Here is a 15,430-nt window from a genome sequence, read left to right as displayed (position 1 = left end):
TGTAAAACTCCACTTCACTCCCACATAATCAATCAAGGCGTGAGCTGGGAAAACTTCGCTCACGTTCTAAGTCGGTGGGGGGATGGAATAGCCGGCTGCTGGCAGCTTGTCTTTTATCAGCACATTTAGAGGACAAAGGATGCTGGCGGAGAGGTGTGAACGGATTTAAGAAGCGATTTAAGGTGGGCCGGATATACGAGTTTTTTCGTAGGCTCTGGTAATTCTAGTGTTAAAGCGCTCCACTAAACCATCGGTCTGTGGGTGATAAACAGACGTTTTCAGATGTTTAATATGAAGTAACTTAGCCACCTCCCTGAATGTATCCGAAGTAAAGGGAGTACCTTAGACCGTGAGGACTTCTTTAGGTATTCCCACTCTGGAAAAGAGTTTGACTAATTCCCGTGCGATATTCTTTGAAGTAGCGGAACGTAAGGGCACCGCCTCTGGATATCGAGTTGCGTAATCTACCATGACCAATATATATTTCTGGCCACGGTTCGAAGGTTCAAGGGGGCCTACAAGATCAATACCGATCCTTTCAAAGGGAACGTCAATGAGGGGAATAGGAACCAGAGGAGCACGGTCCTTCCTAGGAATCTGACGGGTCTGACACTCCGGGCAGGACTGACAGAAGCGTCGGACCTCCTCGTTTATTCCTGGTCTATAAAACCGCAATTTGATTCTCTCCAGCGTTTTTTCGGTTCCCAGATGGGCACCTAGGAGATGGGAGTGTGCAAGCTCGCAGACCTCCCGCCGGAAAGTTCGCGGCACTAACAACAACTTCCGTACTCCACCTTCGTGATTCGCGACCCGATATAACAGATCATTCTCCAATACAAAGTAGGGTTCCAGTGGCAAGGAACTGTCTGACAACTGGCCATCTATTGAAACAATTGCATTCCGGGCGAACTTTAGGGAGTCATCATTCCACTGCTTCCTTTTAAATGACGCGGGGGTAGACCGGAACTGATTAACCATGGAGTCTAAAGCGTCCGCATGATTAACAATACTACTGATCCCCTGGCTCGTGCCCTCGCCCGGATCTTCTTCCGGGTCAGGGTCCGACGCCAGAGAATCTTCCCCCCGGTCACTGTTGTCTTCGTTATCCGCCCGTGTGCACGGTGTGGGAGCCGCGGGGATGGCGCTTCACCCACCCATAACAAGACCCAATTTAGCCCCAGAAGTGGTTTTCCATCTACCGCTGTTATTATTTGACCAGTCGTGTCTCAAAATGACTGGAAAAGGTGGCTCGGGTAACACCGCGACCGTCAACTGAGTCAAGCCGCTTTTCCAGGATATAAAGCACTTGGCGGACCTATAAGACTTGGTCTCCCCGTGTACACAAGTTACACTGACATGCTGACATAGCCACTGTTGCGGTAAAACATAACGGCGAGCAACAATGGTTATGTTACTGCCGGAATCAAACAATGCAAGCACAGAATGACCATTAACTAAAACCACTCCCGTATTAGGTATAGCCAGAGGGTTTGACAGAGCACAGTACCTCTCTGTGGTGGCCCAAGTGCAGTCCATTGGCTCCTGTTGCGGTTGGTAAAGAGGGCAGGCAGGCAGCAGGTGACCGAGATCCCCACACTTGAAACAGCGCGGCGGGCCCAGTCTGTCTTTGAGTTTCGCCGGAGCTTCTGCCGCGTGACGGGTGGGCTCGGGGTGGCTGGCCCGTCCCTGTCGGGCACCACGAGCCGACTTTTCTGACCCCCCAGTTCGGTGGACCGCAAGTTGACACTCCAGGACCTCCAGGAGTCCTTTTCATGTCTTTGTATGGATGTCTACAGACCTGCTGGGCGAGATATCCTGGCATGGCGTTCACTAATCCCTCACACGCCACCTGCTCCACTACTCTACGTGCCTGGGGTCCTTCTGGCCTTAACCAGCGACCCATCTTGCCCCAGAACGCGAAAGCCTGGGCTCGGGCAGGTTGATCGGGGTTGAACTGCCAGGTTCGCCACTCACTCGCCTGCTGGTCCGTAGTAATGCTGTAGCGACTCAGGATCTCTGGTTTAAGGAGGTCGTAATTTGCGGCCTCCTCCTCGGGGAGGTCGTAGTAGGCCCGCTGCACAGCACCCTTCAGGTACGGAGCCAAAATGGACGCCCATTCCGCCCACAGCCACTTGTTGCGAGAGGCGGTCCTCTCAAATATGCCGAGGTAAGACTCAATATCGTCCGCCTCGGTCAGCGGTACCATTGGAGGACGCGGAGGTCGAGCAGGCTCCGGTCTTACCGATTCTGCCACTGTCAGCCTTGCCTTGGTCTCTTCTAGCTCCCGCGTTGTCGCGGCGTGCGCTAATTGGAGGTTCTGGATCTGGGAAGCCATCCCGGTCAGAACGTCGTTCAGGTCCTGTCCTTCAGACATGTTTGGACACTTCTTCTATCCTGCCGGCTACGCCACTGTAAAGAAAGAACAAAACGCACATAAAGGTTTGGGGTTTTCCGGCCCCGTATACTGTAGAAAGTGCAGAAAATAATTGCAGAGTACAATAGATTCATAACACCGTCCGCCATCATGGCGGATGGGGGGAACATTTATGTAGCGGGACCGGAAATAGATGAATGGGCTGATGGGAAAAACCGAGATGGATGCTGGGACTGCTGACGTCATCGGAGTGAGACAGAGGGAAGGCGGAAGTGGCGTGTTGTTATACCGTGTTCAGGAGGATTCATGGAGGTGTTGCGTCTTTCTTTCTGTAGAAATAGAGAGAGAGAGGTTAGTACCCCGCCATTCCCGTCTGGCATATGCTGTCGCGTTACATTTTGGATCGTTCCGCGGCTCCCTAATCGTACGTGCGTGACAATATATAATATATATATATATATATATATATATATATATATACAGTCATATGAAAAAGTTTAGGAACCCCTCCTTAATTCTTTGGATTTTTGTTTATCATTGGCTGAGCTTTCAAAGTAGCATATTCCTTTTAATATATGGCATGCCTTATGGAAACAGTAGTATTTCAGCAGTGACATTAAGTTTATTGGATTAACAGCAAATATGCAATATGCATCATAACAAAATTAGACAGGTGCATAAATTTGGGCACCCCAACAGAGATATTACATCAATACTTCGTTGAGCCTCCTTTTGCAAATATAACAGCCTCTAGATGCCTCCTATAGCCTTCTGGATGGAGGTATTTTTGACCATTCTTCCATGCAAAATCTGTCCAGTTAAATTTGATGGCTGCCAAGCATGGACAGCCTGCTTCAAATCATCCTATAGATTTTCTATGATATTCAAGTCAGGGGACTGTGACGGCCATTCCAGAACATTGTACTTCTCCATCTGCATGAATGCCTTTGTAGATTTCGAACTGTGTTTTGGGTCATTGTCTTGTTGGAATATTCAACCTCTGTGCAACTTCAACTTTGTGACTGATGCTTGAACATTATCCTGAAGAATTTGTTGATATTGAGTTGAATTCTTGGAATGCGGTGTTCTTCTTCCGCCATGCAAAATGCTTTTTGTTATGACGAAATAACTCAATTTTTGTCTCATCAGTCCAAAGCACTTTGTTCCAAAATGAATCTGTCTTCTCTAAATGAACATTTGCATATAACAAGCGACTCTGTTTGTGGCGTGAGTGCAGAAAGGGCTTCTTTCTCATCACCCTGCCATACAGATGTTCTTTGTGCAAATTGCGCTGAATTGTAGAATGATGTACAGATACCCCATCTGCAGCAAGATGTTCTTGCTGGTCTTTGGAGGTGATCTGTGGGTTGTCTGTAACCATTCTCACAATTCTGCACATATGCCAATCCTGTATTTTTCTTGGCCTACTAGACCTGGGTTTAACAGCAATTGTGCATGTGGCCTTCCATTTCCTGATTACATTCCTTACAGTTGAAACTGACAGTTTAAACCTCTGAGAGAGCTTTTTGTAGCCTTCCCCTAAACCATGATACTGAACAGTCTTTGTTTTCAGATCTTTTGAGTGTTGCTTTGAGAATCCCATGCTGTCACTCTTCAGAGGAGAGTCAAAGGGAAGCACAACTTGCAATTGACCACCTTAAATACTTTTTCTCATGATTGGACACACTGGTCAATGAAGTTCAAGGCTTAACGAGCTAATCCAGCCAATTTGGTGTTGTAAGTAATCAGGATTGAGCAGATACATGCATTCAAATCAGCAAAATTACAAGGATACTCAAATTATTGCACAGCTAGTTTTTCACATTTGATTTAATTTCATACAACTAAATACCGCTTCACTAAAAATCTTTGTTCGGAAAACACCCCAGTACTCAGATGTTCTAGGAAATGAAAGACATACCACTGTTATCTTTTTTTGTTGAAAGTAGAGTCAATTATTATGCAGGCTGAGAGGGGCTCCCAACCTTTTTCGTATGACTGTATATAAAATCTCAGCAGCTGCTTTTCTTTAAACAATGGCCTATTTAACTCTCTTAAATTACACGGTGTCCTTGATTTTTCATTATCTCACTCAAGTTTTCAACTTGGCAGCAAAAAATAAAAACCGGCTGCTTGCAAGTTAAAAAAAAAAAAATAGCCTTGGTCAGCCTGACATTATTCTGACAAACAAATGATGGCTTTTAAGATACTTTAAAATATAAGCATAAGTTTTTGATAATTCTAAAGATTATGATTGAAAGCACATTGATCCCTAAATAAAAATTTTCTGTATGACCACCTCGAGCTCCAGCATCCGACGTACAGTGGAACCTCTGTTTGCGAGTAACTTTGTTTACGAGTGTTTTGCAAGACAAGCAAAAATTTTTAATAAATTTTGACTTGATAAACAAGCGAGTTCTTGCAGTATGAGTAGTATGTATACGCTTTGTCTGCTGAGCGTCATGTGATCACAACTGAGCTGATGGTGGTTCTCTCTCTCTGCAGGATTGTGGGCAATCGTCTCCTATTCTCCATCTGAGTTGCGTGCCTCACTCATAGTAAACATCCGTACGAGCGTATACTGTTTACTACAGCATTATCATTGTGACTGTGTGTGTGCGCACTTGTCTGTGTATATGTGTGTGCTCGCTCCCACGTGCGCGCACTTGTGTGTATGTGTGTGTGTGCTCGCTCCCGTGTGTGTGTGTGTGTGCGCTCGCGTGTGTGTGTTGTGACGTGCGAGTCCCCGTCTTGCACACTAAAACACAAAGCTAAGTCTCAGTACTTTAGCAACACCAGCTTTATTCATCTTGAAACAGACACAGCAGTCAGGCAGGTCCCTGTGCATTTATAATGTTCCTTGTATAACCCATTGACGGCAGGTGCTTATAGCATGTCCGCGATCTTTTCGGATTCGCTTTTATGGCGAACTGCTACAGCGCTGGGAGACTGCGATTGCTTTGGGATGCTCTTCCACGTGTCGTCCCGTTGGGTGGAATCCCACAAGAGTTTAGAAACTCACTCACACCAGCCATGATTCTTTTCAAAGGTAAAGTGCAGGTTAATTTGTTTTATGTATTTTTACTTTATATTTTGTATTAATCATTTTTATATGAATAGTTTTGGGTTGTGGAACAAATCATCTGAGTTTCCATTATTTCTTATGGGGAAATTCACTTGATATACGAGTGCTTTGGACTACGAGCATGTTTCCGGAACGAATTATGCTCGCAAACCGAGGTTCCACTGTATTTCTAATACGCTTGCGAACCACCACCCCTGGCTCAGTCACTATCTCATGGGCTATCAGCTTGGTACAGCCCGGCTTGGGGTCCACGACCCCAGTGATGGAGGATATGATGGAATAGCTGCCGCATAGCTGGGATCATGGCCAACCAATGGCTTAAGGAGATTAACATTTATATAGGCATTCCCTCAGACACAGGTTGAGCCTGTAGACCAGATAGTCCACAAAAACCTTTTCGCTCCTAGATATTATACAATCCTAGCCAGTGGGCCAGAAACTTGGAGTGTGTTGTAGGGATTAGGACCATAACCCTGTCCCCAGGGTGGAACTCATGAAGGCGGTTGTATAGCCGAGTCTGTGTGTGCAGTGCACCCTCAAGATGCTTCTTCACCAAGGGGAGACGTACTGTAATATGTTACAGGAGGGAGGGGCTGCCTCTCAGTCCCAACTGTTGCAGACCAGGTCACGTAAACCCCTGGGAAGCCAGCCATACAACATTTCAAAGGGGGAGAACCCATTTGAGGCCTATGGCACCTCCTGCAAGGCAAACAAGACAAGAGATAAAAGCTGGTCCCAGTCTCTCCTGTCTTCCCGGACCACCTTCCTTAACATTTGTTTGAGCAATTGGTAAAAGTGCTCAACCAGAAATCTTTTTGAGGATGGCAGATGGACGTCTTGAGGTGCTTGATCCGGAGCAGTTTGGTAACCTCCCAGAAAGTATGCAACATGAAAGGTGTCCCTTCATCTGTCAGGACCTCATTAGGGATGCTAACACATAAGAAGACTCCTACCAGTTCCCAGGCAATTGTTTTGGAATGAGCCACCCATAGGGGCTTGGCCTTTGGGTACTGGGTGGCATGGTCTACGAAGAGGAGGATATATTTATGTCTTTTGGTGAAGGGTTTGAGCGGGCTGATGATATCCGTGCTGATCCACTCAAAGGGAATGTCAATTACTGGAAGTGGAACGAGGAGTGCGTAATCTCACCAAGGTATATTAATCAATTGACAGGCACTTCCTTGTGCACTCCAGGCCCAAAAAATGTGATGTAATCCACTCCAGAGTTTTTTCAGCGCTTAAATGTGCCCCCTAAAGGTGGGCATGGGCCAGGTCACAGATCTCAGGATAGTCTGGCTGTTGGACAAGGAGTTATCACAAGACCAACTTAGAACTTAACAACAAGATACCATATCTTTAATAGCATAGTCAAGAAGCACTTTTAAGTGATGAAAAGTTTCTAGCCATTTTAACTTCCTCTGTTTTTAGGTTGCATAATTCTGAAAATATTGAAAATGAAGTGTAGTATTAACTATTAATGTCTTATTTTTGCTCATGCAGTGCTCTGGATGCAGAAAATGAGTACCTAGTGCAGGAGGCCCTGGACCGACTAATGGAAGGTCGTACTGTTATGATCATTGCACACCGCCTGTCTACTATTCAAAATGCTGATGCAGTGGCTGTTTTGGATCAGTGCAGGGTAGTTGAATGTGGAAAACATGAGTTGTTACTTGAGGACACTGAAGGATTGTTCAGGAAACTCATGGAGAAGCAAGCTTTTTTACAGAACAATCAAAAGAGTTTGCATTTAAAGTGATGTTACTAGAGTGAAAACAAAAGTAGCTATTTTTCATTGTCTTATGAAGAAATAGGTTATTTGCAGGTGCCTTATATAATTCTTTATATGTGAACTGACAGTGTTTATCTAAAATACTTTTGTTTATAAATTGTAAATTGTCATTTTTATACAAATCTGGCATTAAACCAGTATTTTTTCTCCATGAAAACCAAAGACTTGTGTATATTGTTTGAAGTGAAGACATCCATATTTTGGCATGCAATAAAGAGACAAAGTACAGAAAAAGATTTGGGGTACCACTTTGTTAACCTCATATACTTGAAGGCTTGGTTACAAAAATAATAAACACATCTTTACAGACACAAGTCCAATACATACCTGAAGAAAGGAAGTTGAATACTAGCTTATAAGATGTGATGACAGAAAGGAGTGGGTCTTGGAGGGAGGAAACCGGAAATGACATCAGTTGTCAGTCAGCCGGTCAGCAGTGGGAGAATGAGAGAAAGGGATAGAGAATAGCGCCAACCCCTGGTTCAGTGAGTAATCATACTTACTCAAGCTCATAAGCTGTCTTCCATTCGCATGTACATGACACGACCCAGAACCAAGTCCCATCGGCTTGGGCAGATCAAACCAAGTGCTTGTGAACCCATGAAAGGGCATTGGCGTTGGCATGGAGGGTGCTCTGATGATGAAGCACAGTAAACCTGAAAGGTTGAAGGTCCAAGAACCACGTCACTTCCGGGTTTGACTCCTTATACACCGCCATCCACTGGAGGCGGGTCATACTTGGTGACAAGGGGTGAATTCTTGGCCTAGGAAGTAATACCTCAGTTAGTTAACAGCCCATTTGATTTCCTGAGCCTCCCATTCAAAGTCCAGCAGTTTCCGGCTCAGGAACATGATGGGTGTTCAAAACCATCAACACTTAGGACATAGGTTTTGGGGCCATGCTGAGCCAAAGTGTTGGTCAGAAGGATGAAAGGCAAAGAGAAGTTAGGAGCCATAAAGACTGGCGCTGACGTAAAGGCCTGCTAAAGGTCGCGAAATGCTGCATCTGCATTTTAGGAACCCGCTTTGTGTTAGATTTGTCAAGAGTGCTGCCATATTTGAGAAACTGGGGACCAGCTGCCAGTAGTACCCCACTAAGCCCAGGATGGCCTGGACATGACTTTTGGTCTGCGAACGGGGTCATTTGAGGATGGCATCGATTTTTGAACACTGTGGCCGGACCATACCCCTGCCCACTAGTTATCCTAAGTACTTGGTCTCTGTTATCTCAAAACAACACTTGATTCTTGCAGAGGCCAGCCTTACATAATGTCTGGAGTATGGCTTGGACTTGCTGTAGGTGTTCCTAACATGTTACTGCCAGTGCCCACGTTCTAAACGCAGTCTTTACCTTCGCAGAGTCTATTAAGGGAACCTGCCAATACCCTTTGTCATATCAAGAGTGGTGAGATACACCGCTTTACCGAATCGCTTATGGGAGTCATCCACTTACAGCGTTGGATAAGCATTAGATTCGGAGACTTGATTAAGCTGACAGAAGTCATTGTAAAACCTCAACTCCAGTCTTGCTTGGGGACCAACATGATGGGGCTAGACCAGGGACTATAATTTTCCTCAATCACACCAAGGTCTAGCATTTGCCTGATATCAAGCTCAACGTCTGCCTGTTTTGCCTCTGAGAGTCGATATGGGCACTGTGACAGACAGGATAACTGTTTCTAATTCCTGTTGTGTTTGGCCGTCAAATTGGAGCCAAAGTTAAGGACTGGTTTGTGAGCAAAGTAGGAATGGGGCTGACCAGAATGAGGACTTGGGTCCCGATCCTTCCACAGATTCAGCAGATTGACATGGTATACATGTTCACTTGGGCAATGGTTTGGTTGATTGACCAAACAGCCAACAAGCCCTTTCCTCTCATTAAGTTTGTAAGGACCCTGCCAATGGGCCAGTAATTTGAAGTGAATGGTGGGGACAAGAACCATGACGAGGTCTCCAGGGCAGAACTCCCATAGAGACATGCCACGGTCGTAGAAACATCCCTATGCTGACTGTGCTTTCTCCATGTGTTCTTTGGGAATATGCTAAATTTTCATTATAGTGTAACTATTTTTTTTTCCAATATGTTTGTGGTATTGAGTGCCTCTTCCTCCCAAACCTCTTTAAAAATATCCAATAGCTCCCAGGGTTGTTGCCCATATAATATCTCAAAAGGGGAAGAAGCCCAAATAGAGGCTTGGGAAAGTTCCCGGTAGGCAAACAATATGAAAGACAGTGATTGGTCCCAGTTCCTCCTGTCCTCTACTGACCACCTTATGAAGCATCTTCTTGAAGGTCTGGTTGAACTTCTGTACTAGACCATCAGTTTGAGAATGGTATACTGAGGTCTTTAAGTAGTTAATCATGAGTAATTGGCAATTTCTCTGAACAGCTCCAAGATGAATTGCGTCCGAATGAAGAGAATGAAATCTGTTAAGTCTTCATCCGATTATATTTGGAAAACCGGACATTGCTGCAAATTATGCCTTTGATGTTTGCCTGTTCAACCACAGGGTAAGGAAATCTTAGCTACAGTATATGGGTGACAAGTGGATAATGCCATCCTATGCAGCAGGCATGGAGCGACTCAGTGATGACTGAGAAATACCCTGTTGGTTCACATTGAAAAACTCCTGTAACTAATAACCCAAGAGAAGACGGAACCTGCAAAGGAGCAGGTAGAGCACAATTCCTCAAAGTCTGCCTTTGTAAAGTTGGCCCCAGTTCAGCACACACCTCCAAGAGGATAGCTCTTAAAAATCTAAATCGACTTAGAAGCCAGTCATCATCATGGGAAAAGAAATCAATATGATCTGTAAACACGCACTCTGTTCTAATTCTTCCATTTGTGATGTCTTCTAACAAAGCTACAACAGACATGGTAGTTGGAGTAGTTTATGGAGTAACCATTATATTGTTACAGATTGGTTACAATCAAGAGCTTTAAATTTGTAAACAACATGCAGTTTATTTCAGTGTATTTGATAACGCCTGCATCATGGATATGAATATAAAAGAGAAAGAGGAAACCACTAAGAAACAGTAGCACTGCTTTGACGCTGGGTGCCACCCATGCACCAAATCGAGCAAAAACATGCATATGCTTAGTCTGAGGCTGCCGTGAAAATGTGTGCGGCATTACTCCAAGTTTAGTTTTTTATAAATCTCGATGTGAGTTTGGAAACAAGCACACACAACATTTTTCTGCACAAGCACCGTTTATTCATGAGGCCCCAGGACTTCTGGAACAATATGCTCTGGAGAGATTAAAACAATCTAGAAAAGAACAGGACATTCACCCCCAACAAAGTTCACCAGTCCTGTTCACTTAATTCTTCAAAAAAAAAAAACATGAAATCTAGTTTTGAAAGTCCCTAAAGTCCTGCTGTCTACCACACTACTTGACAACTTACTCCATGTGACTGTGGTTCTCTTTGTTAAGCAAAACTTCCTAATGTTTGAGCAAAATTTACCTTTAACAAGTTTCCATCTGTGACCCCTTGTATTTGTTGAACTCATTTTAAAATAACAGTCTTGATCCACCATACTAATTTCCTTCATAGTTTTAAGCACTTCATTCATGTCTCCTCTTAATTAACTTTTGCTTAAACTGAAAATGCTCAGCTCTTTTAATCTTTTCTCGTAACTTATCTCCTGTAGTCCTGGAATTAGCCTAGTCGCTCATCTCTGCACTTTTTCTAGAACTGCAATGTCCTTTTTGTAGCCTGGAGGCCTCACCATTACGTTATGAAGTGTGAGCATAATCTCATTTGTACTCTACACATCGTGCTATATCACCCAAAAGTCTATTAGCCGCCTTAATGGCTGCTGAACACTGTCTGGTAGTTAATAAGTACTACAACTCATAAATCCTTCTAATAAGGTGTACTTTTGATTTTCAGACCTCCCATTGTGTGTTTAAATATAATATTTTTATTTTATTATTATTATTTGTGAACAGGTACACTCCAAATTAATCTCCCATCAACACAATTTTTCCACCATCTCCAAATTAGAAACTTTGCTAAATGAAATCTGCCCAGTTTTCCTCACCTCCCACCTATTTCTGTTGCAGAAGTCTTGGGGACTCAATCAGCATTTCTAAAGTATATAAAAGCATTTTAAAGTCCCTTCCTTTTAAAGATCCCAGAGTACAGTGGGAAAAGGATCTCTTACTCAACATTTCAGAAATGAAGTGGAAGGCAGCCACGCACAGAATTCACTCTAGGTCCATATGTGCAAAATGTTCAATTATTCAGCTTAAAATCTTTTATTGAGCATATCTGTCTCGTTAGAAATTATCTGAAATGTTTCCATGGCAAGATCCAAACTGAGAACATTGCAATCAAGACCCAGCTTCACTGAGCCACATGTTTTGGCCATGTGCCAAATTAACATCATTCTGGACCAAAATCTTTAAATGCCTTTCAGACAGCCTTGGTGTCACAATCCCTCCTAATCCATTAATAGCTGGAGACCGAAAGAGAACTTGGTGAATTCAAACAACCCATCTGGGGTCACGAATGTGTTTTTTTCTTAGGTCGCCTCTCAGTACCATTTTGTGACATCCAGGGTATAGAAGTATGAGGCTTGTCTGAGTTTCTCCAGCAACTCATTTATACACGGCATCAGGTATGCATCAAACTTGGAAATCTTGTTCAAGCACTGGAAATCTATACAAAAGTGGACCAAGCCATCCGGTTTTGAAACCAGAACAATTGGGCTCTGCCCTCGATTTTGCTTTTGCAGATAACCCCCAATTCAAGCATTTCTTTCATTTCTTTGTGTATCACCTTCCTCGTTACCTCTGGCAGGCAATGGGGGGGCACATGTACAGTAATACTAGGTGCAGTTACGATCTTGTGTTCTGCAATTTCTGTCCGGCCAGGCAAGGCTGAAAAGACATCAGAGTTTCTTCCAATTAATGTCAGCAACTCTGCCTTCTGGGCATCCGCCAAGTCATCACCAATAGTGACTTCAGTCTGAGGGACTGCCATGGACATGACCTGGGCCTCTTGCAGGTCATGCCAATATTTTAACAGATTAATATGCAAAACCTGTATGTGCTACCGCCAACCAGGAACACTGACTTTATAATTCACTGGACTAATGCACTCTTCCACTACTGCTAGGCCATGCCATTTCTGAAGGGATTAACACCAACACCTGATCTCCCTTCACAGAGTTTGCTTTTCTTGTCATAACTAGTCTGTGCCTCCTGTTTGCACTACATATGTTCCACCACAATAGAGGACAATTTCGAGATTTTTTTCTTACAGTATAATGACTCGATTGACAAATATCCCCATGAGGTGCCTTGCGAACCCCTGTCCACTCCTCCTGAAAATTGTCTAACACCCCAGGTGGTCGCTAGCTGAACAGCAGTTCGAACGGACTCAACCCAGTGGATGTTTGGGGGGGACTACTGAATAGCAAACAGGAGAAAAGGCAACATGGTATCCCAGGAGGTCGGGTCCTCATGGGCTACCCACAGTATCTTCTGTTTCAACATTTTATTAAACCATTCAGTCAGGCCATTCGTCTGCAGATGGTAAACAGTGGTGTTCAATTGCTTAATTGCAAGGCTCTCACACAGCTGCTTCATAATGCAAGAGATGACAGGTGTACCCTGGCCAGTTAAAATCTCACATGGAAGACCAATATGTGTGAACATTTCTGATAGAGCTTTAGCGAAGGTCTGTGCGTTCAACCTCCATAGAGCAGCCACCTCAGGGTATCTTCTCACATAATCAACCAACATGAGCATATGCTGATAATCATTTTTAGTCTTAGAGAGTGGGCCCACAATATCTAGCCCAACCCTCTCAAAGGGAACATCCAAAATAGGCATCGGTGAGAGGGGAGCCCTAGCAGGTCAATGAGTGGAAACAATCTGACAGTCGAGACACACCTTGCAAAATTGCTCCACATACTGGCCTATATTCAGCCAATAAAAGAGTTCCGATCTGCGTTCTCTGGTCTTTTCCGTGCCAAGATGACCCCCAGGATGTGGGTGTGAGCAATTTTTTAAACCATCTCCCTATTCCTGCTTGGCACCACCAACTGCTCAATCCGCCTGTCTCCCATGCAATCAGAAATTACCCGATACAAGAAACCATCCTTAATTAAAAAGTGTGGTTCTTTAAAGTTTCGGTCCTCCCTCTTCAGATTGCAAGAGTCATTTGTGACTTGGGCTTGTTTGAATGCAAAATCTAAGTTGCTGTCAGCTCGTTGCAGGTAGGCAAACTCTGAGTGACAGTCTCTCCTTCCTCTGCGACCGACATAGCATCACATTCATCCCCCCCGCAGAGGGTGTACAGTCTGGGGAGGTGGCCGGTGCAAGTGACAGGGGTGTAAAGTCCGCTAGCTGTCCCACATCCTCACTTGAGGATTCATCTCCCACCTCACTGGACAACTCAGTTTCAAATTCAAACCCAGCTCCTTGATTGACGTTGTCAGTGGCGATCCCCTGTCTAACTACTACAGAGGGAGACACTCTGCAGGTGGCCAAGACCCATGGGAAAAGGGTATTCCTCTTCCCTATTAAATGAGGCCAGGATTAAATTTCTGATATGGCAGCCCAAACCTTAAAGTTCTTCCCTTTAAATTTAAGAAGGAATAAGATGGATGCAGCGAAGGTTCACCCGGTCTAGTGGTCCTATAAAGGGTCTGCAAGAACAAGTAATGGCGGAGAACACAAAAGTTGCTACCAGAGTCCAACAGCACCAGGATTTTACGTCCGGCCAACTTAATAGAGACCTTAACATTTTCCATCCCTAACATATTGGGGGAAACTTGTGAGCCACATACCTGTTCCAGACCGATGTCCATGGTTTGTGCAGGTGGGAGGCAGCACTCCCAAGCCAGATGTCCTGGTTGATCACAACAAAAGCATCTACGCTCAGTCCCCTCTATGGAGTTCCTACGATGTTGTCTTCCACCTGTGGCATCGACGACCCTAGGAGCCTGTGTTGGTTGGATTGAACTCGGGGCCAAGCCCAGGTAGCCCCTCTGCTTCCAGGTGGCTTGGGCTACCTCCAGTCTGTGGGTCAGGTCTAACAGCGAGAGGACATCATTCCAGAGCATCTCATCCTAAAGGTTCTTGTCTATCCTTGACAGGACTGCGTTAATAGCAAGCTTCTCCACAATGAACACGAAGGTGTCCCTGCGGAACCAGCTTTGAATCAGGTCCACTAAGTCCTGGACATGTCCTCGTATAGTGCGGTCAGGGTCAATGCACCATAGACAAAACTGGCACCCCTTGGCCACTGGGCTCATAGCCATGTGGAGGAGTATTTGTTGCTTCAGGAAGTCATAATCATCAAGCCTTTTGGGAGGGAGGTTCCGCATGTCCTGTAGGGGCTCTCTGGTTAAAAAAGGAGCCACAATAACTGCCCAGCCTTCCCTGTGCCAGTGCATCAGTGTTCCCGTGCATTCAAAACAGAGTAGGAAACACTCCACGTCATCCTCAGGAGCCATCTTCATCAGCATATCCCTGGGGCTTGCAAAGACAGTTGTGCCCGAAGGATTCTCTCTGGCTTCACTGGTAACAAGCATGTTATGTGCCTCTTGGGGTTCCATTGGTGCAAGACCCCACTTCTGGTACCATGTGATATCTGAGTCGCTGTTTAGCACTCAAAAGACAAGGCGGAGTCTAAAGATTTCAGGAAAACCAGCTTTATTCAACTCAAAACAGGAACAGCAAGGTTATTTATTGCAGTAGGAGCTACCACTCTTCTACACACAGACACAGAAAATGGGCAGGTTTGGGGCCAAGTGAGTGGCCAAGTTATAATGTTCCCTGCTGTTGTGGTGTGAAATTTTGTGTATAAGTTGATAAATATTTAGTATGTCTTTATTTGTAACTTAGACAAAACATTGTAATATTAGTGTTATATCATTGATAAGAACAGCAATGGTTTGATGTTTAAGAACCAAACCTTCCCCCCCCACACCAGTCTTTAGGACTAAGTGAGGAATTTTTTAATATTATTTGTTGCTTCCTCATAGAATTCCAGCATGTTGGTAAAACATGACCTTTCTTTTCTGAACCCATGTTGACTGTTCAGTTAAACTCCTGTTCTTGCCATTTGTTGCTCAATCCTTAATAATTTCTTCCATTCATTTATCTGTGATGCACATTAAGCTTACTGGCCTGTAGTTGCTTGGATATGCCTGGTCACCT

At 44.5% G+C, this 15,430-nt stretch overlaps 1 protein-coding gene across 2 annotated transcripts in view; it reads left to right on the top strand.

Moving 5' to 3' along the window:
- Positions 1 to 7,410, top strand: part of abcb10 (ATP-binding cassette, sub-family B (MDR/TAP), member 10) — a 222,451-nt gene extending 215,041 nt beyond the window's left edge. For both annotated transcript variants that reach the window (XM_051924255.1, XM_051924254.1), the window contains exon 13: positions 6,960 to 7,410. In XM_051924255.1, the coding sequence (XP_051780215.1) occupies positions 6,960 to 7,215 (256 nt within the window). In that variant the 3' untranslated portion in view covers positions 7,216 to 7,410. The remainder of the gene's footprint in view (positions 1 to 6,959) is intronic.
- The last annotated feature ends 8,020 nt before the right edge of the window (positions 7,411 to 15,430 follow it).

This window comes from Erpetoichthys calabaricus, chromosome 3 (genome assembly GCF_900747795.2).
Source record: "Erpetoichthys calabaricus chromosome 3, fErpCal1.3, whole genome shotgun sequence".
Classification (NCBI taxonomy): Eukaryota; Metazoa; Chordata; class Cladistia; order Polypteriformes; family Polypteridae; genus Erpetoichthys; species Erpetoichthys calabaricus.
Note: the sequence above shows the minus strand (reverse complement) of the source record. Positions and strands in the feature narration are given on the sequence as shown.